The sequence below is a fragment of the Strongylocentrotus purpuratus genome, unplaced genomic scaffold, assembly GCF_000002235.5.
Source record: "Strongylocentrotus purpuratus isolate Spur 01 unplaced genomic scaffold, Spur_5.0 spur5_scaffold_2, whole genome shotgun sequence".
Classification (NCBI taxonomy): Eukaryota; Metazoa; Echinodermata; class Echinoidea; order Camarodonta; family Strongylocentrotidae; genus Strongylocentrotus; species Strongylocentrotus purpuratus.
This window is the reverse complement of record NW_022145605.1, coordinates 24781498-24803013: the sequence shown is the minus strand read 5'-3', so window position 1 is coordinate 24803013 and position 21516 is coordinate 24781498. Positions and strand designations below refer to the sequence as shown.

The 21516-nt window shown below is 37.0% G+C and overlaps 1 protein-coding gene across 2 annotated transcripts in view; it reads left to right on the top strand.

Annotated features, from left to right (window-relative positions):
• Window positions 1-20859, top strand: part of LOC580372 (vacuolar protein sorting-associated protein 18 homolog) — a 31766-nt gene extending 10907 nt beyond the window's left edge. The window contains exons 11-25 of one of the 2 annotated variants that reach the window (XM_030992049.1): window positions 487-652; window positions 1687-1744; window positions 4995-5095; window positions 7046-7171; window positions 8517-8652; window positions 9157-9306; window positions 10346-10439; window positions 11580-11812; window positions 12983-13123; window positions 13722-13853; window positions 14642-14851; window positions 15351-15472; window positions 16428-16545; window positions 17267-17469; window positions 18790-20859. In XM_030992049.1, the coding sequence (XP_030847909.1) occupies window positions 487-652; window positions 1687-1744; window positions 4995-5095; window positions 7046-7171; window positions 8517-8652; window positions 9157-9306; window positions 10346-10439; window positions 11580-11812; window positions 12983-13123; window positions 13722-13853; window positions 14642-14851; window positions 15351-15472; window positions 16428-16545; window positions 17267-17469; window positions 18790-18853 (2054 nt within the window). In that variant the 3' untranslated portion in view covers window positions 18854-20859. Of the gene's footprint in view, window positions 1-486; window positions 653-1686; window positions 1745-4991; window positions 5096-7045; window positions 7172-8516; window positions 8653-9156; window positions 9307-10345; window positions 10440-11579; window positions 11813-12982; window positions 13124-13721; window positions 13854-14641; window positions 14852-15350; window positions 15473-16427; window positions 16546-17266; window positions 17470-18789 lie in introns of both variants that reach the window. The other variant, XM_030992048.1, reaches the window with a different exon arrangement.
• Window positions 20860-21516: the final 657 nt, after the last annotated feature.

Below are 21516 nucleotides of genomic sequence, written 5' to 3'. Positions count from 1 at the left end.
CAAATTTTGCCGGGAAACCACCTACTAATTGATATATTTGGTAAATTATTATATCTATCTGGACCGGGTAGATATCGCGCACATGTCGCGTAGTGATCTAGTCCCATATACATCTTTCTGTGTACAGTGCTTGTAACTTTACCAAGACTGGGCCAAATTTCTTATCATTTTGATGATTCCAGAACCTTGCAGTACACACCGATACTTATATGCTAGATGATCAACCTTTTCTGATCGATTCCACAACGTTTCTTTCACAACGCAATCGGATGACCAGAACTGGTCTTTACTGACCTTTAACCAATATTAGACCAACTCTATCTCTCTCTCTCTCTCTCTCTCTCTCTCTCTATCTATCTATAAATCTATCTATATCTCTCTTCCCTTCTTCATCCCATTCTCTCTTCCACTTTCTCTTTCCTCCCCTCCCCTCCCCTCCCCTCCCCTCCCCTCTCCTCCCCTCCCCTCCTATCCTCTCCTCTCTAGGTCCTGGAGTGTACTTTGGTAGTTTTGATTTCAGTAGCCAGTCCAGAGACAACCTGACCTGTGACAGTCATCTCTTACCTTACCCAGCCAGAGACCAAGAGAGCTTCCTAAGACCCATCTCAGTCGTCCTTACTGAGTTTCATGTTCTTCTACTCTTCCAAGACAGGTATATTGAAAAACCTGTCTACAAAGACCACCCAAGGGAGACAAGAAAAATTGTCCTTATGGGCAGGTGGTCTTAATGCACAGGTTCCTTAAGTACGTGTTCTTCCACTCTGCCAAGACAGGTAAACTTCATCCTGGCATGTTATTGATCTTTTAGTACAGCGAAACCTGTTTATAAAGACCATCCAAGGCAGACAAGAAAAGTGGTCCTTATAGGCAGGGGGTCTTTAAATTATGTACAGGTTCCTTTAGTACATTTTTCAAAGAGAAACTGTTTTCAAGGGAAACAAAAAATGTGGTCTTTGTAGACAGGTGGTCACTAAAGCAGGTTTGACTGTACATGAATGAAGTGTCTCTGTTGCTCTCATGAATATAAAAATCATGATCAAGTTATCATAAATGTATCTTTTTCTTCCAATATGCTCACATCTGATTTTAATTTCTTGAAAATGTCCTTTCATTGCCAATTACCATCCAATTCAAATTTTAGTATTCACACTTCATTTGTTATATCCATTTTAAGGTTGAAATTTATTTGCTTTTTGAGAGAGATAGAACGGGAGGAATATGCGAAGGAGAGAGAAAGGAGGCAGAGGAATGATAGAAAAGAAGAGAAAAAGAGAGAGAGAGAGGGGGGGGGGGGGGGGGAGTGAGATATAAAGGAAAAAGGGGATAGAAAGATGGAAAGGACAGTTGCCATGCTTTAAGTGTTTTGTATGCAAGATGGAGATGATAAAATTTAGAATATTAATGAGAGGGTATTCCCATCCATTGTTTAAATCCACTTGCCTATTTTTAGAGTTAAATCTACATTAGATATTACATTCATGGAAAGCAAATCACATTTCGTCAATGAATACAGGAAAAGCAATATTCATTCTTGATAAATTTGAGCTCATTTTATAAAAGTTTTCTCAAGTTAATTCTGTGCAGAATGCTGTACTTTACTTTTATTCTCGACAGGATATAATTCTTTGTGATATATTGGTACAATCATTATTACAATCTTAATTTATTGTTCAATTCTTTTTACAGAGTGAAGATCCTGTGTGTCCTGAATGAACAGCTCATCGATGAAGATATCTCTCAGTCTGTAAGTATATGTTTCGTATTTACTATGAAATCATTAGAAATAATGAGAAATAATGACATCCTGCAAACTTGGAAAGATTTAAAAATGTCATATTGGCTTCTCTACCTGTACATGTACATTGACCTTTTGAAGTAACAAAGATTAAGGCAGCATTTAAAACGAAACAATCCTGTGGTACAAAGTACTTTATTTCATTCATTTATTTCCACATCAATATAAGAAACCGTATCAGGACAATTACCCCCTGGGCAATCACCCCCCCGGGCAATTACCCCCCCGGAAAACTACCCCCGTAGGACGATTACCCCCCGGAAAATCCCCCCCCCCGGAGAATTACCCCCCGAGGACAATTACCCCCCAAGGACAATTACCCCCCGGAAAATTACCCCCCGGAAAATTACCCCCCGAGGACAACTACCCCCCGAGGACAACTACATGTACCCCCGAGGACAATTACCCCCATGGACACTACTGGGCATGGTGGCTCAGTGGTTAGAGCGCCCGCCTCATGATCGGGAGGTCGTGAGTTCGAACCCCGGCCGAGTCATACCAAAGAATTATAACAATGGGACCTTCTGCCTTCTAGCTAGGCGCTCAGCATATTAGATTGGAGAAGGGTGGTAATAACATATAAAGTTATGCAGGGCCCGCTGGAAGAGCAGTTTCCGCTGGAAGAGCAGTTTCATAACTGAAGTGGCTACGCTGGGTAAATAAAACGTTATTATTATTTTTATTATTATTATTATTATTATTATTACCCTCGAGGACAACTATCCCCCAGGAAAACTACCCCCGAGGACAACTACCCCTCCCCCTTCGAGGACAATGACCCCCAATGACAATCACCCCCAAGGAATTTATAACACTGTGACGTATAACGCAAGCTTCTCTCCAAATTGCTATTTACAGAAAATTGCTTAAAACCTTCATTTTCTTTGTTATTTACACTGTATGAAGTTCATTTCAGTCTTTTCAAATTATTCAATTCGATATGGGGGGTGGAGGTTGCCTAATTCCCCTGTAGTTTTGCTACCGAGTAAAGAACAGAAATTACATTTCTTAGAAACTGAACAATACAGCGCGCAGATGAGTACGCGTTACAGCTTCTCTCACCATCAATGGCACAACAAAGAAATTAGGATGTAAGATTTCCTTTATGCATCCTCTGTAACTTTTTTAATCAGCTGATCGTGTATTTGTCTTTGTTTGTATAATGGGCCCTCGTCCATGCCATGATCCATAATTAAGGTTTTCTTCACGTTATCCATTATTTCTGTTGTCGTGCTGAAGTATAATATGTTTTCGTGTATGTTAAATTATTTTGAAATAGAAATTGCCTTCAAGTAATATGTACGGTGCCATGTCAAAAGATAATAAATATCCGCTCTCTGGTAATTTATCTCATTTGATTTTGTAACGCTAGTACAGCGTTTTTCAACCGGGGTGCCGCAAACGAATGATTTGGAAAACGTTGATTTTGTAAAAAAAAATCAAATACCAGAAACGGTTAAAATATGTAATTACATGAGAAAATAGATTTTGAAGATACTACAGTGTCTTCCTTCCTCGCTCGCTGACAATATCCTAACAGCAAAGCAAATAAGGGCAACGAGAGGCCCGAATATCCTCAAGATCATGACCGAATATATCACTTTTTATTTATGTACATTTGGCGGCAAGGTGCCCGCATACAGTGCTTTAAATAGTTTCTAGTTTGTGGATTACAAACTAATTTTTTACCAGTTTGAAAAAGTCTTCTCCTATTTATTCTTAAATGTGCCCATACGTGCAGGCGCGTACGCAGGGGGAGGGGGTGTTTGGGGGTTAACCCCCCCCTTTGGTATTTTTATGTGTATAAACCCCCCTAAAAAAAAAAAAAAATATTCCCATGGCTGACCCAAAAAAGACGACCTTACCCCCCCCCCCCCCCCCCCCCAACGGTCAAATTTTCAAAAGTGTCCTCTTCCCCCCCCCCCCACCCCCCCCCCCCCCCCCCCCCCCCCCCCCCCCCCCCCCCCCCGCTTATTCAGCGGCTGGCTGAGTCGATGCGAAATTTTCGGCCCGATTTAAAAATGTTAAACCCCCCCCCCCCTTGAAAAAATCCTGCGTACGTGCCTGCATACGTGTGTGCATAGCACTTGACGAGAGCCAGAGTCATGCAAAATTAATAATCTGTAAAGACTTTGGGATTAGGGAGAAACTTTTCATTTCTTAAGAGGGTACCGTAACTAACAAAAAGTTAAAATAACGCTGCTCCAGAGAAATATATTTCTATGCATTTTGAAAAGCGCTGGACAATTACCTAAAACTTACGTCCTTCGTGGAAATTAGCAACCGCACTGGCGTTGCATAAATTATAATAAAAGTGAAATGGGTAGTAATGAGGAAGACAACATGATAAAGTATTTGAATGCCTATGGGTTCATCCAGGGGATCTTATGGGCTCGAAGCTATCTCTCAATGTGTCAGATCGTCTTTTGCTATTGAATCCTGATTGTCCACGGGGGGTAATTGTCATCGGAGGAATTGTCCTCGGGGGGTAATTTCTCGGGGGGTAATTGTCCTCGGGGGATAATTGTCCTAGGGGTAATTGTCCTCGGGGTTAGTTGTCCTCGGGGGGGTAATTGTCCTCGGGGGGTAATTCTCCGGGGGGTAATTTTCCGGGGGGTAATTGTCCTTGGGGGGTAGTTGTCCTCGGGGGGTGATTCTCCGGGGGGTAATATTCCAGGGGGTAATTGTCCTTTGGGGGTAGTTTTCCGGGGGGTAATTTTCCGGGGGGTGATTGCCCAGGGGGTAATTGTCCTAGAACCATAAGAAACAATATCATATAATCTTCAAAATTCAAACATATATAATGACATCTGGAGTGGGAGAATCATGAAAAGAACATAAATGGCTCGTTAAAAATGACCCTCACAAAATATACTAAATAACAATAACTTTGGTACATAATTTACATAAAATCAAGATTACGAAAAAGGGAAAATAAAGAAAATAGAGAAAAGAAGGAGGAAACATTGCATAAACATAGACATTGTAAAGGCAAATTAATTATTGGAAATTGTTAAGTAGTAGTACAGTGTGGCAGTATGGAGCTACAGCAACAAAGTAGTAGAAGAAGGCAGAGCTGAAGGAAAATTGGCATGAAAGAAGTATGTGATGTGTAATATGTAATGTAATATTGTGGTTATGATTGATATTACCACATTTGTTGATATAAACGGTGCCCATTTATGTTTTCTTTCAGAAGTTTGGTCGTCTGATGGGGCTGTGTAGAGACAGAATCAAGGGTACTATCTGGGCTTTCACTGACACGTCAGTCTTCATGTATAAGATAGTCAGAGAAGCAAGGTAAATATAATGCTTGAAGGTTAAAGTTCTGGTAATGGTAATGGTTTCGGTATAGATTTGAGTGATTTAACCCACTTATTGTTCAGGTCTTAGACTGGCCTTTTAACTCTGTTAGAGTGTTTGTTTTGATTTGGTCAGGATTTACTTTGCCTGTTTAAAGTAGATATTCATTGATTTAAAAAACTAACTTTATTTCATTATTGCAAAGTTGAAACTTTGATTCGACAAGGTTATCAAAATTCAATGCTTGGAAACATTCGAAGTAATGATTATTATAAATTATAAAACGCTTAAATACAGCCCCGGCATAGCACCTGAAGAACTCTCCGAACGCTGCAGAGATGTGTGAGATCACAGTATGGACATGACTTGCACAAGCAGACGATGTCGCATGACATCTCACACATTTTCAGTGCCTGTGTTTTCATCTTATCTCGAGTTTTTTCTCTTACTTCACTACCGTCAGGCTAAATTTATAATATATTGCCTCACTCTAAACCCCGCGCATGGTTTTATTTTGATGACAAATGCAGCGATACAAAAATAAAGGAATCTGTCGCTTGTAAACAATTTAAGACGCCATTGAATATTCAGCTGCACACACCGCGGTATGTTCGGCGTTTCAAGAGGGAACAAATGCCGTCCTTAATATCATTCCGGGTGTTTTCAATTCGAAAGTCTGGTTTCTTTGATTGTTAATTAACCCCTATCCTGTGTGTTTACAAGCAAAAGATTTTAGTTATCGGAATCGGGTCATATCCCTTTTGAATGGTTTGACATGCCATCACATTTATATACACTAAACTCATTATAATTTGACAACTAAAAGCTTTGCAATTATGTTCATTCTCTATGGAATGTCGTCTGCTTGGGCAGTATTGGTCCATATAGTGACGTCATTAAAACATCGTTATTTTTCCGGCGAATCTCTCGTATATCCCAGCTGCTATGCAGGTGGTTGTATTTGTATTTTTATAAATCACCCGATATGTATTTGACCTAAAACTTGTACGATGGCCATATGTTAGCTTACCAGTTTCTAGTCATACATTAGTTGACATATTTGTGATTTTCTTTGAATTTCACCTTTAATAAATCTATGTTATCTGTATTTCTGTCATTGGCATTCTTATCAATCATATATGTAGATTTCATACAGAGCTTTGCTACATGTGGGTCTTTCCCTCTCAAAATCTTACCATATTTGATAGATAGGATAAAGATCATTTTAAAGAGATGATTGGTTCTGTAAAATCACAGAATAGTAACAACGCTGGTATACTAAACCTTTATGTACTGCACTTATCACAGGGAATCGCAAAAAATGACTGAATGACAGAAATTTGAAATCGGACAATATAAACGGAAGCTAAAGGAAAAAAGTGCACAAAAAAATAATGGGCTGTTATTGCCTGCCGTAGTAGTAATATAAGTAGAACTAGTACATGTAATACCAACTTTTTAATCAAAACAGGCTGTCCAATTTCGGTTTTCTGTTCATTCTTGCGATTTACACTGATGACTGTAAGACAAAAAACTTTAGTATGTCTCTAGTTGTTGCTATACAAAGATCATTTTTGAAGGGATTCAAAGTCCAATTGTCTGATGGTTACCAGACTTGTTATGAGCATGTTATAAAATGATTTTCTACGTGTACCCACTAATTGTAGGGTGGAGGTGACGCAATAACATTTTATAGTGCTTGATACATCGACGATATCTCTAAGCGCTTTACAGATGTATTATTACCCTGGTCATCCAATTCAAGCTTACCCACACACAATGTATGCACATTCTCCACTCCCTGGGGAGCATTCCAGCCAGGCATACCACTTGACTTGTTTTTCACGAAAGAAGTATTAATTGAAAGTACAGTGCAATGAATGAATATCGCAGGAATGTTTACATTTGACAAACTGACAATATTGTATTATATTCTGTTGAATACAGGGATGTTTGGAGGATCTATCTTGATAAGGGTGACTTTGATCGAGCTAAGGAGTTTGTCAGGGACAACCCTGCACATCTAGACCAGGTCATGAGCAGACAGGCGGAACACTTCTTTGAAATGAAAAAGTAATTATTAAAGCGAGTTTAATGATGTATGGTTTGAATATGAATAGTTCTATTACATGTACTACATGTATATTGATAGTTTTTTTTCTTTCTTTTCTTCAATTTTGTCAACTGGTTGCCTAATGGAACCAGGCTGTTCCTTTAGTAAGCCTATTGGAATGATAGAATCCAGTAGTCAGTGGGTTAAATTGATAGCAGTATCAGCTCTGTCCATTATGATGATGAGGGAGATGAAGATGATGTTGATAGGAATGATAAAGGCAGTGATCCTAATCTTGTGCTATTAAACCGTGATATATATTTGCTGTGAAAAGTTATTGAATTTTCATTCTTTGGTGTGAATAGTTATAGGATCTTCATTCTCTGTTGTGAAAACTAATGGGATTTTTTATTCTCTGTTGTAATAAACAGTTATTTTGCTGTACTCACCAATGCATAACCTGGAGAAGAAACAGATGAGATAGTTTGTTTGATAGCAAAAATGAAGAGTCAGGCCCACAAAACATTTATTGAATATTGTTACATGCATTTTCATCTGTCATATTCTTCATGTATTACACCAGGTTTAGAACTGCTGATATATCATTTATCATGATAGCAATAGTTGCTGTGCACAATGACGATAACCCATCAAAATTTCATCCAGATGGGAATATTCCCTGAAGATCATTACTCATTCTGAAAGGAAATTTCAATTACACACATGATATTTCTGTTCCTCCACAAATAATATGTGTACATGTATGAAGTCATCCATACATTAATGTAGCATTTCATCGTTTCAAAAGGAGCATCGCAGCAAACTCTCTTGAATTTATTTGTCCATATTGAAGCACCTTCTTGTTGCTTTGGATAAATAAATCGGTTTAATTTGAAGGTAATATAGCAAGTGTCAATAATTCAAAAGGAGGTCGTGTGACTATCATTGATTGGCTGCTTATGTTACACAAGTTCTAAGAAAGCATGTATAATATGTTGGTCAGTATGCTCCAGAGGACATACAGCTTAACATCCTATCCAAGGGACTAAGTCAATCTTCAAATACAGTGAAACCTGTTCATCAAGACCACCCAAGGGAGACAAGAAAAGTGGTCTTTATATGCAGGTGGTCTTTGTAGACATGTGCCTATAGTAAATGTTTCAATGAGGAACCATTTTCAAGGGAAACAAAAAAAAGTGGTCTTTCTTTGCAGGTGCTTGTTAAAGCAGGTTTGACTGTATAAGTAATGGCAGTAACATCCTTGGTTTGTTTTGGGTTGCCCCATTTCAAGATCATCGTAAGTGATTGAATCTTTAATAGTCTTAGCATTTTAGGTTACAGCATGTTGTGATTTTTACTTGAAAGGTATGACAAGAGTGCCATGTATTACGCCATGACGGAGAAGTCTTTTGAAGAGATCTCCCTGAAGTTCATCGAAGCCAAGCAGACGGATGCTCTCAAGGTCTTCCTCATGAAGAAGCTTGGTGCTCTCAAGGCCGAGGTAGGTTTGAGAGCAGGCTTATTTTCTCATTCATTCATTCATTTATTGTTTACCAAATTGTCCAAGAAAAATTTCAGAATAACAGTGTTTAATAAGTATGCAGTTGGCGAATCGAGCCAACCAATAGCAAAAGTTCAATCCACCATAACTTATGACAATAAAGTTATCTTAAATGATAATCACTGAATCGTAATTTGTTTTGATTTGCATCAAATTCAAAGCATTTCTGTGTAAGCAAGTATGTTTATATACACACAACAAATATATAACTCTAAAATGTATACACTATTCATATTTGAATTATTAAACACATTTCAATAATTTTCTTCATTTTTATACGTATGTAAAATTGATTTCAGTGGTGGTCATAGTTGTGTGAAAGTCAATTGAAATGATTGTCCTTGCTTAAAATGTACACCCTCAATCTCAACCAACTAGAAGCATATATTGGAAAGGCAAATATCAATTTTTATTGTATTCTTCTTTTCTCTGATTTCTCCCTAGGATAAAACCCAGCTGACCATGTTAGTGATGTGGCTGATTGAGCTCAATCTCAATCAGCTCGGAGCAGCGAGGGGCAAAGCTGATCAGCAGACTAGGTTCAAGGAACAGCAAGAAGAATTCCAGAAGTTCCTGGCTACCACCAGGGTCATGGTATGTACATTCTCTTATTAGTTGGATCATTTGTAGTGGGCTCTTATGAGGAATTTACCCAATATACCCAATAACAAGTGTTCTCAATCACCAGGATTAGCCTTCAGTTTTCTGACCAACAAGCCTTATGTTAATGCTCTGCATTTCCCAACTATTGCCCAATATGGAAAAGTTGTTATCTTACATTTCCCACACATTTCCCTCACCTGAAGACTCTCTGATAGACTAGGGGGTATTTATTGATGGGACCCCATGTTGCTGTGTGCATAACTTTTACACCCATTAATAGTATTTCTGCCAAGTCTGGTGTCAGTGAATTTTGACCTACTGCACAACTGACTACTATCTCCTTTTAAAATGTAAAGCCAAAGATTATTCTTTGGCTGCAATATAGTGGCATAAAGTAAGTACATTGTTCAATTTTCCCTGCATTACTTCAGATTTCTGAAGAATGGAATGTGGTCACTCGACTCTCTCACAGTGGTGGAGATGCTCCAGGACTAGTGTTTGTTTCTGCCTCAGAAAAGAACCCTTATACATATTCCTGTATGTTAATTATGCGCATGAGCAGAATGAGAAGGCAAAGGGGTGTGTGACCACATCTATTCAAGGAATGCACCATGATTGCCTATGGGGATTACATAACATTTATGAATATGTATATTATTTTTTAACTTGAGTTTATTCCTCAATATTATCTAAATGGACTCATCTGCATATTTGCAGGACTACCAGTATGTACAGTATGAACTGGCCATTCCGCCCACTTATTAAGAATGATAATATATACAGCATAGTAATATAGCACACTTCTTGTACACTTTTCTGAACCACAAGACGACATTGACAAGAATGGTATAATGATAAACTTATTAAAAGTTACCTATATTTGAAGACATACATTTATGAAGTATTAATGCGTGTGTAGAGTAGAGAATGTAGGACACATGAATTGTATTAATAATTGACCTATGGAATGCGATATACTTCATGATCAAATTGTCAATTACAGTTATGCAATACTATTGATTTTTGACAGGAATGCCTCAGCAGCAATGTAAACACAGTGTATGATCTGATAGCTAGCCATGGAGATGTGGAGAATATGGTCTACTTTGCAATGCTCATGCAAGGTAAAAAATATCTCATTCTCTTATTTATCGTTGCCCTTGTGTAATAACATCAATTAGTGTAACAGAAAGTATTTTGCTCACTCCTTGTAAAATGCCATCACTCAAATATACTCTGGCCAGAAAGATTGTGATATTATATAAAGTAGGAATGTACAGCATTAGATTTCATGATGGAGACATATTCCTGTAAATACTTCTGTGAAGATCAGAACAAATTTCTTTTTCTTTCTTCATTTATTTCATTGGTTTTGTCTCATCATGATGTTTATTGTATCCTTCCTTCATCCTTACAGCACTGAAGGTAGTTTTTAAACCACCAATTCTGTCATATCTAATCCTCTATTACAATAACGAATCTATTGTGTTTTTTTTCTTCTTTTGGCTTTTAACCTTGTAAATTGTGGCTTTTTATATGAAGGAACATTGTTTTTGTTAAGATTGACAGTAACAACGAGACAATGATTAGAAACTTGGTCATGGAATCTTAGTTATATATATATATATATATATATATATATATATATATAAATATACTGTGTGAGTCGAAAAAAGTTTACACCTAGAAAATTGCTAATTATTTAAAATAATCATCTATGAACAGCAAATTAATATTCATTTTATGAAAGAGTGTTTTATCCGAAATCATTTGGTATCGTTTTTGTGTGGTATGTGTTCACGCTTGGATGAACAGGAGGCATTGTTTGCGAGAGTGCAAAAATCAACTTGCGCCAAAGTGATGCCTACAGCATGTATTATATTGGGATTAGCGGAGTGAGAGAATGAATTGAATGTATCAAATGAAATGCATTGCATATGCTTTTTGTAGAAGCAAAGTCAAACACGCACATACACACGACTTATACACGTGAACACATACCACACAAATATAATACCAAATGATTAGGGATAAAATACTCTTTCATAAGATGCATAATAATTTACCCTTTCATAGATTATTTTTTTAATAATTAGCAATTTTCTAGGTGTAAACTTTTTTTTGACTCACACGGTATACATATCTGTAAACTTGTTAGCAATGTAATGGTTGAGGTTATGAACCATCCCGAAAAATCAGAGAAGACCTTTCTGGATATCTCCTTAGTCATCATGTTGTCATATTGACATTTAAACTGTACACAGATTATGAGAGAGTGATCAGGCATCACATACAGAATGAGGACTACACCGCGGTCCTGGGTGTTCTGAGAAAACCAACGAACAGCGCGGCTCTCTTCTATAAGTTCTCACCTGTACTGATGCAGCACATCCCCCATGACCTGGTATCGGCGTGGATCGAGCAAGGCAAGGCGCTGAAGGCGAAGAAACTCATCCCATCCCTGGTGCAGTGCGACAGTGGACCCTCGGAGATGCAGGTAATGAAGGGGTGTGTACTGTTGCTATGGTGATAAGATGGAGATGGAGATGAGGGTGGTTTTTTAGGAGTTGGGTTTTGGTATTAAAAGGATGGTGAGAATGAATGGATAAACAGATAACAGGAGAAAAGTGCTTGTAAAATGTGGCAGGATGTAATGGAAATGAGTTAAAGATAAAGATAAGGAGGATGATCGTGGTGGTGATGATGATGATGATGATGGTGATGATGATGATGATGGTGATGATGATGATGATACTGATGATGATAGTGATGATGATGATGATGGTGATGATGATGATGATAGTGATGATGGTGATGATGATAGTGATGATGATGATGATGATGATGATGATAGTGATGATGATTATGGTGATAGTGATGATGATGATGACAGTGATGATGATTATGGTGATAGTGATGATGATTATGGTGATAGTGATGATGATGATGATGATAGTGATGATGGTGATGATGATGATGATAGTGATGATGATAGTGATGATGATGATGATGATGATGATGATGATGGTGATGATGATGATGATGATGATGATGATGATGAGATGATTATGGTGATGATGATGATGATGATGATGATAGTGATGATGGTGATGATGATGATAGTGATGGTGATAGTGATGATGATGATAGTGATGATGATGATTATGGTGATGATGATGATGATGATGATAGTGATGATGGTGATGATGATGATAGTGATGATGATAGTGATGATGATGATGATGATGATAGTGATGATGATTATGATGATGGTGATGATGATGATAGTGATGATGATGATGATGGTGATGATGATGTTTATGGTGATAGTGATGATGATGGTGATAGTGATGATGACGATGAAATGTGCAAGGACTAAAAATGGCTTTGCTTAGTGAGTAATGAGATTAAGGAACGATTAAAGACCATAAATTTGACTTGAATGATAGCAGAGATGCTTTATGCAAGAGGGTGCCCAGGATAAGGATAAACATTATGAAGATACATGCCGATACTTGATATTCATTGACTATTCACTCTATGAGTAAATATGTGGTGGTCCATATGGTACCTCTGTTGAAAATGAAAAGCACTATCTTTATAGGTAGCTTTGTACTGCCATTCACCTATTGATTATTATTACTTTTCTTGTCCTCGTCATTGATAGGTCCTGGAAGCCATCCGATATCTTGAGAACTGTATCAAGAAGCTGGGAAACAAAGAACAGGCCATCCACAACTATCTCTTGTCTCTCTACTGTCAGCACCAGCCCTCCAATCTGATGGGCTACCTAGCAGCTCAAGGAGAGGTATGTATCTTTAGTTCATGTCACAGACCACTATACAATAGAAACATGACCATCTAAAACTTGTCTTCTCTCTCTGCACTGTGAGCGCCACCATTTTTTAACAGCCTAGGGAGAAGTGTCCTCACCTATATTGCAGACTTTAAGTTATTATTTAAATTTTTTTGAACAATAACTAAGTGCTGATATTACAAGAGGGCAATGCATATATATATATATATATATATATATATATATATATATATACACAAAATGTATAAACTATATATATTATGATAGAAAATTATGCAGTACATGCTATAATAATTACAATGGGAAATAATTATAGTAGTTTAATATACCCAGTTAAAAGAAATTCAAAGTGACAGGCATTGCTAATCAGCAATAAAAGTACATTCTTCACTAATTATTGGATGAAAAGAAAACTCTTGTCAAGTCTACCTTTTTGTCCATTGAAGTAATACATGATGGTATTGCAAATGGCTTCAACAAAATTGTCTTTTTTGGTTAAACTTATAATTTATATGAAAAAAATGTTAGCAAAATGATTCATTTTCTCTTCTTGATTTAATATATTCATCAATGTACTTTGTTGCTGCAGATTGCAGATAATGTGAACTATGACGTGAAGTATGCCTTGAGATTATGTGCTGAGCGAAAGCACTTCAAGGCCTGCGTTCACATCTACACTACAATGGGACTCTATGAGGAAGCTGTGGACCTAGCATTGCAGGTAAATAATAATATTCAGTTCTTGTATAGCGCATATCACATTATAACGTCCCTATGCGCTTCCAGAGAGCTTTGGAAGTTATTACTCTAGCTTTAGCTCTAGCAGCGGTTATCAGCGCACAGTCTATTTCAAGGAACAATCCTATCAGGTACCCATTTACTTCATTTGGGTCGAGTGTGGCAAAGGACATTAGTGCCGCGGCAGGACTCTAACCACGGGCCTTGTGATCCATATATTCACTCGGCCACGACAACTCTATCAAAACAAAACAAAATCAAACAGGGCGGTATATGGATTGATGAAACTGAGATGCTTTAAAATCGCAAATGATCATCGAAGATTGCATATATCCTTGCAAATTGTTGACTATTTGGTAGCTTGTAATTAGGGAATATTTTGGTCCTTCCGAGGTCTACAAAGTTGTTAATTATTTCTTTGTCTAATAATGCAAACAATAATTTTGTTTACCAGAAGATGTGCAGTTTGTTAGAAAAGGACAGAAATATCTAGATTCTATGTATTTTGTACAGCATTTCAAAATACATTTCTATACGAAAATGCATAATTATTACTTTGTCACCACCAGAATGTACCCTTGCCATGTATTGTTTCCTATTTGTGTTCATTGTAAACTATGTCTGAGCCTTTTCTTACATGTCAGCAAAACAAATATCCAGGGATTCCATTTGGAATAGTAATGTGCATGAATCAGTTTTAAGGCTTTAGCCAAGCCTCATGAATGAGTACAAGTCTGGAGTCATTATTTGTATGTTTGTTGAACCCTTTAGGTTGATGTAGACCTTGCTAAACAGAGCGCAGAGAAGCCTGAAGATGACGAGGCTCTGAGACGTAAACTATGGCTACGCATCGCCAAGCATGTCGTCTCTGAGAAGAATGACATCAAGAAAGCCATGGCGGTGCTCCATGAATGTCCTCTCCTAAAGATAGAGGATATCCTACCTTTCTTTCCAGACTTTGTGACCATTGACCATTTTAAGGTAAATTAAAGGATGTTGCAGTGATTTTAAAATTGCCCAAATGTTGTAAAAAATCATGATGGAAAACTTTGCTTAAAGTATTTTGGCATACATTAATTAGTATCAAAATTACATATTTTTTTTCAAATATGAATTGAGCAACTGGCAGTGCTTTAATTACCCCATTTGTTGTGTACAAATGAGGGCTTCAAATTGCACTCATATAAAGAAAGCCACAGATTCTTTAGAATGAAATTTTGCAAATATTTGCATAAACTCATCTAGCTCTCTAACAGACTATTACCAGTATGTAGATGCCCTTAAGCCTGATTTGTATTTTTTGTTTCACTTTGTTTTTAATGTTCATTTCATTGCTTAATATTTGATTGACGATTATTACTGATTATTTGTTATTCTTTACCACCTTTATAGGATGCCATTTGTAGTTCTCTACATTACTGCTGTTGATATTAAGCATCTTACTGAACTAATTATTTGTTATTCTGTACCTCCCCTGTAGGATGCCATCTGTAGTTCTCTAGCAGATTACAATCAACACATAGAAGCACTCAAAGCTGATATGGAAGATGCCTCAGAGAGCGCTAAGGCACTAAGATCTGACATCCAAGAGACTAGAAACAAGTCAGTAACAACTAATGATGATGGTGGTGGTGGTGGTGATGATAATTTTGATGATAAATGGTGATGGTGATGATGATGATGATGATGATGATGATGATGATGATGATGATGATGATAATGATTTTGATGCTGAGGATGAGGATGAGGATGAGGATGAGGATGATGATGATGATGATGATGATGATGATGATGATGATAATGATAATAATAACGATAATAATGATAATTATGATGATGATCATCATCATCATGCTTATGTTGTAGTGCTTATTCAACAAACTTGGTCCTAGCTAAGCTACTGCTTTCTGTACTCAAGACTTTTTAAGACCCATTTAATTTAACACCTGGGTGTAGAGTGGCAAATGTAGATGAAGAATGTCTTGCTGGAGGACACAAGGACTCAAACCAAAGATAATCTCATCTCCAGTCCTGTGTTTAAACCACTCAATTGCGATAGCTCTATATTTTACTTTAATTCAGTTCAGTAAAATCTGGCCCACAACCTTCAATTCAATTCAATACAATACAATTTCAATTTGTTTATTTCTAATTTGTTTCTTTAGTTAAAGCCCCACTGTACTACATGTAGCTACTTGCTCCCTCTGTATAGAAAACAATGCTTAATAGTTGCCTGTTTGTCCCCCATAATCCTCTTTTTCTTATGTTAATTGAGAGCTGAGTTGATGAGATAGCTACATGTCAGTGACCTAGATGGGTGGTTTTATCCCTCCTGTCCACACTAGTACAGGCGGCCTTGAAGAATGACATTTTTAAAGATTTGTTTTACTTTTTTCATATGATATTTGGCTTAGCCGACAGGATGATGAATTTTTTTATAAAACTCACCTGATTACAGTTTTAACTCATAGCTACTTTTTATGAGAATGTTACATTACACTGACTTTAAGTTTGACTCTTACCTCTATATCTTTCCCCTTCTCATCTCTTCACCTAGGTATGGTATTGTGAGTGGACAGCAGAAATGTGCCTCCTGTAACTACCCCCTGCTGACCCGGTCATTCTATCTGTTCCCTTGTGAGCACATGTTCCATTCAGACTGTCTGGTCACCGAGGTATGTATGTCCAATTGGTTCATCGGTCAGTAGTGGATTTTTATGAGAGGTGTTAGTCATCAAACCTGTATTCAAAGGCCACTTAAAGGGATCCGGTAACTTTGTCTCAGATTCTGAAACAAAATTCTGGATTTAGCTCATGATGCTATGATAATTATAAACTTTTAGGTCAGTCAGGAACCCCATGACTTTTACAAGCTGATCGCCTGTCTGATTATCAAGATATTTATGATTGGAATTACAAATTTTGAAAACCGTTCGCCTGACGGTTTTCATAACACTACAGTCTATTGGGGGAAACGAGTATGGTAAAACCGGTCACTCAAAGATTTTTACTTTTTTGAGGCACTTCTTGATCATTTTGAAGCGCAATTTTTTTAGGGCTTCAATATTTCACCATATCACAGACACTGATAACACGTAGGGTCGTGTATCTCAGATTTAACATTGTTAAACGATCCCTTTAAGTATGAAAAAGTTGGTTTTATTTTGTGCACTGGTGGTCCTTTAGTATAGGTTCCTTAAACTGAGAGAGACTGTCCATTTTGTTCTTCAGTCAGAAGTGGATTTTATGAGAGGCGTCTATTAAACCTGTATACAAAGGCCACTCAAGTATGGCAAAGTTGGTAATATTTGTGCACTGGTGGCGCTTAAATTGCATTATAAATAGAGGAGATGTCCAAGAATCGAATGAAATGCTCTCTCTCTCTTCTTTCGTCAGGTCCATCCTCATCTGACACCAGCAAAGAATATCCGCATTAGTGAGATCCAATCACAGCTCACGACCCTACATGGACAGCGCCCTCAGGGTTCATCCACATCTACGGAGGGCGCCACCAAGAGGGAGGAAATAGACAGGTTACGAAATGAACTTGATGACATCGTTGCAGCCGAGTGTGTGTACTGCGGAGAGATCATGATCAGGTGAGAATATTTTTTTTTTTTTTTCAAAGATTTATATTCCTCAAAGTGATTTTCAAATATGGTATTGTTTCCATAATACTGTTTACAAAGTACTCATACCCTTACCAAATTTTGTAATTATTTAAGTGTGTGAAAAATTTGTCCTGATTTATGTTTCTTGAGAATTTGACATACATATGTAGCAAATCTTACATCTGAAAGTATTCTACAAAGGACCCAATTGAACCAGTCCACCTTTCATTCTTGAGTTACGAAAACACAAAAATAACAAATTTACAAGGGGTATGAATAATTTAGTTGTTAACTGTGTATATTCATTAGTAAATTCATGTGAATCATCAATACTTCCAAGTTTTATGCCACAATTTCCCAGCACCCTGCTTATTTCTTTCATAATCTTTATTATACAACACCTACTAAGATTCTTGCAACCTCATTGGTCAATTCTTGATCACATGACATGCGCTAAAAGTACCATTAAACAGCATCATTCTCCAGCCGTGCAATTCCGTTTGATCCTTTCGCACCATTGCACTCTGACGTCACTAACGATATACAAAGTATATGGTGAGGTAAGTGACGTCGCCGTGCAATGGTACCAATGGATCAAACAGAATTGCACTCCGCGTCACAATAAACATAAAGCTTGGTACGCGAGGAGCATGGTATGCGCGTGCGTTGATGCCTGCTTAATAGTGCGTGCTCACTATTGGCAATTTCATCAATTAAAAATAAGTTTGATTATGGAGTACGTAGGTCAAAGGTCAAAGGTCATAGCTCATTAAATATGCGAAAAAATACACATCTGGTTTCTGATTGATAACTTTAGTAATGTTTGACGGATTTTAATGAAATTTGATATGAAGGTACATGGTATCAAAACACAGCCTAAGTTCAATTTCCGAGTATGTAGGTCAAAGGTCATAGCTCATTAAATATGCAAATCTGGTTTCCATTCGATAACTTGAGTAATGTTTGACAAATTTTAATATTTGATATGAAGGTTCATGGTATCAAAACACAGCCTAAGTTCGATTTCAGAGTATGTAGGTGAAAGGTGAAAGTTCATAGCTCATTAAATATGCAAAAACACCTAATTATATATGTGAAAATGTGGTTAACTTCCTTGCCTAATAATATAATAGAATAGTCCAATGGAGGTAACTTGTTCTGATGTATAAAGGCCATTTGTACCCTGCGAGGGGATGCTACGCTTTGCGTTGACTTGTTCTACTATTTTCATGTATCTGCCTCCTTGATGAAGACATGTTTCAATAGAATTCAATGTGTTGTTGTTATTCTTTCTCTCCTCCATTGTAGGTCTATTGACAAGCCGTTCATAGATCACGATGAGTACGAAGCAGTCATCAAGAGCTGGGAATGAATCACCATGGAAACCGATGAATAAGACTCTCCAAACATTTCCATAATTTGATTATCATGCTTTAAAATTAGTTCTTTTCCATATGTATCCTACATGTCAAATAGCTGCATACGTTGCATCTCTTTTGTCATGTTTAACTATTAATGATAATGAAGGTGGATTTATTAAACAATTTTTCCTGAGGATACAAAGGGCTGAATACTAGCTAGTATTTTACCCGAACATTTTTCATTTCAGGTAGAACGTAGAGGTGTTTTGGTCTAACGACACTAACGTCCTTTGGCAAGACGTTAGTCTACATTTGCCACTCTCCACCCAGGTGCTAAATTGGTACCCAGTAGGATGCGAACGTTAATGTAGTTTGCTCAGCATTGTGAGTGTCTGTAAAATGGCGCCTGGCTGGAATACTCCCCAGGGAGTGGAGAATGTGCACACATTGTGTGCGGGCGGGCTCGAGTCCGATGACCGGGTTAATAATATATCTGTAAAGCGCTTAGAGTAGTACTAGCTTAGAGTCATCACACATTAATCTCAGCTCTTTGCTTGGAGACTGGGTGTGGGTGCAGATTGTAGTGTATACACACAGTCCTAAGTTACGCAAGTGTGTAGTACAGGCTGCCATTTTGAATCCCAGGATGGTATCTAAATATTTTTTACTTCTCATTCATTTGATATTTCATTTGAAGAGGACACAACTTCACAGCAGCTTAGTATTGCTAGTATCTTCCTATTTATCATCTAAAATCAGAGAAATCTTTCATCATCTAAAATCAAAGAAATCTGACAAAAGGTTTTGAGGGCTTACCAAAACTATACATGACTTTTAAGGGTACATTTACTGAAAACATTCCTCGAATGCTCGAGCATCTTATCAGATCAATTTAGCTTAATCTTGGATGCTTTTATTGTGCTCTCTGTATCATCAAGGAACAGTGATTTCCAAAGCCAGTTATTATTATTATCATCATCATATACTTATAAAACTATATGCTAGCAATCAAGTGATGATGCAATATTGATATATGGATGCAATGAAGTCCTCTGTTTGATTGTGCTTGTGATACTACAAGTGAAGGGTAAAATGATACCCAGACATGATTATGCTTTTTCTTGTGACATTACATTTGCATCACTTCCTTCCTTTCCAATGTAATCTTTTTTATTTTAATTGTATCAACTATATTGAAATTGCATTTTCTTGGCAGACAAATATCCATGATACTTTGAGGTCATAATAGCTATACTGGCCATTTTTTTGTTTCAAAAATTGTTTAAAATTGAATGTTTGGTATGCTTGAAAAGAGTAAAAAACCTCATTCTAAAAAATGTACAGTTTTGTTATGCAATACCATGATAGAGAGAGAGAGAGAGAGAGATGAGCATTTGAAAGTTGGCATCGTGACCTTTTATTGAAAATATTGAACTTGCAAAAGTCCATGGCACAGGAAGAGTTCATTTTTAAATCTTTTTTTCATGGCATAACAAGCAATTTAAATCTTTAACAAGATAAATTCACATTGGGCCACCTTTCCATATCAATAATTTTTAATGAGATTTTCCTTGCACAATCATACAAATACAAATGTGAAGAGAAGGTTGTCAAGAATTATATTTTCTGGTATAACTGTGCTTCTTTGATGAAATTGGCCGCTTGTAAATTTTATATGGGTTCTGTAATGGTTTTTGATGCACTAATTACCTCGCTAAGGAAAGTTCCTACTATCTACTACATTATAGTAGGCCTAAATCCGTCTGATGAAGTAATTTCATCTCAAAATATGTGCAAGTAATTCGACTGTGTAGACTACTAATCACATGCGTATACTGATATAATTATGTTATTGAACCTTTGATACAATGTTATCACAAATGTGGTTATATATATATATGATGAAACTCTTGGGAGTTTGTATATAGTTTTCTTGCCATCGTTATCTGTTAATGTATCAGTGTAGAATAAAAAAATATATTGATGGAAGAAATATACATGAACTAAGAACAGGTAATACTTGAGTGTGAATCATTTTGTTGTTTAACTGTTTTAGATGATAGACTAAGACAAAAAAAGGGAGAAAATGTGTGATAAAATGAAAGAGAGAGAGAGAAAGAGAGAGAGAGAGAGAGAGAAAGAGCAAAAGTGGGATTTTTTATTTACATTAACAAGCTACAAGCTCCTTCAAATCTTAAGTCCACTGGAATCAGCATTTAGGGTTTATATTAGTTTTTAATCACACTTACACTTTCCAACTGTCTTTCTTTATATTCCTCTCTCCCTAAAGATATCTACTTGTTTCTTCCCTTCTCTCTCTCCACTCTCTTTATCTTCTTTCAAACTGAACACAGGTACTCTCTCAATGCCCTCCCTCTCTCTCTCTCTCTCTCTCTCTCTTTCCCTCTCTCTCTCCCTCTCTCTCTCCACTCTCTTTATCTTCTTTCAAACTGAACACAGGTGCTCTCTCAATGCCCTCCCCCTCTCTCTCTCTCTCTTTCCCTCTCTCTCTCCCTCTCTTTACCCTTTCAAACTGAATGCAGAATGCTCTATGTTTGCTCACTATCTTCCAATTTTCTCCTCTCATTTTTCAAGATAGGATATAGTACAATGTTTTTTTAAATCATGGGCAAGTCCAGAAAATGCTAAAAAACCAAAATTTGTAATTGTATTA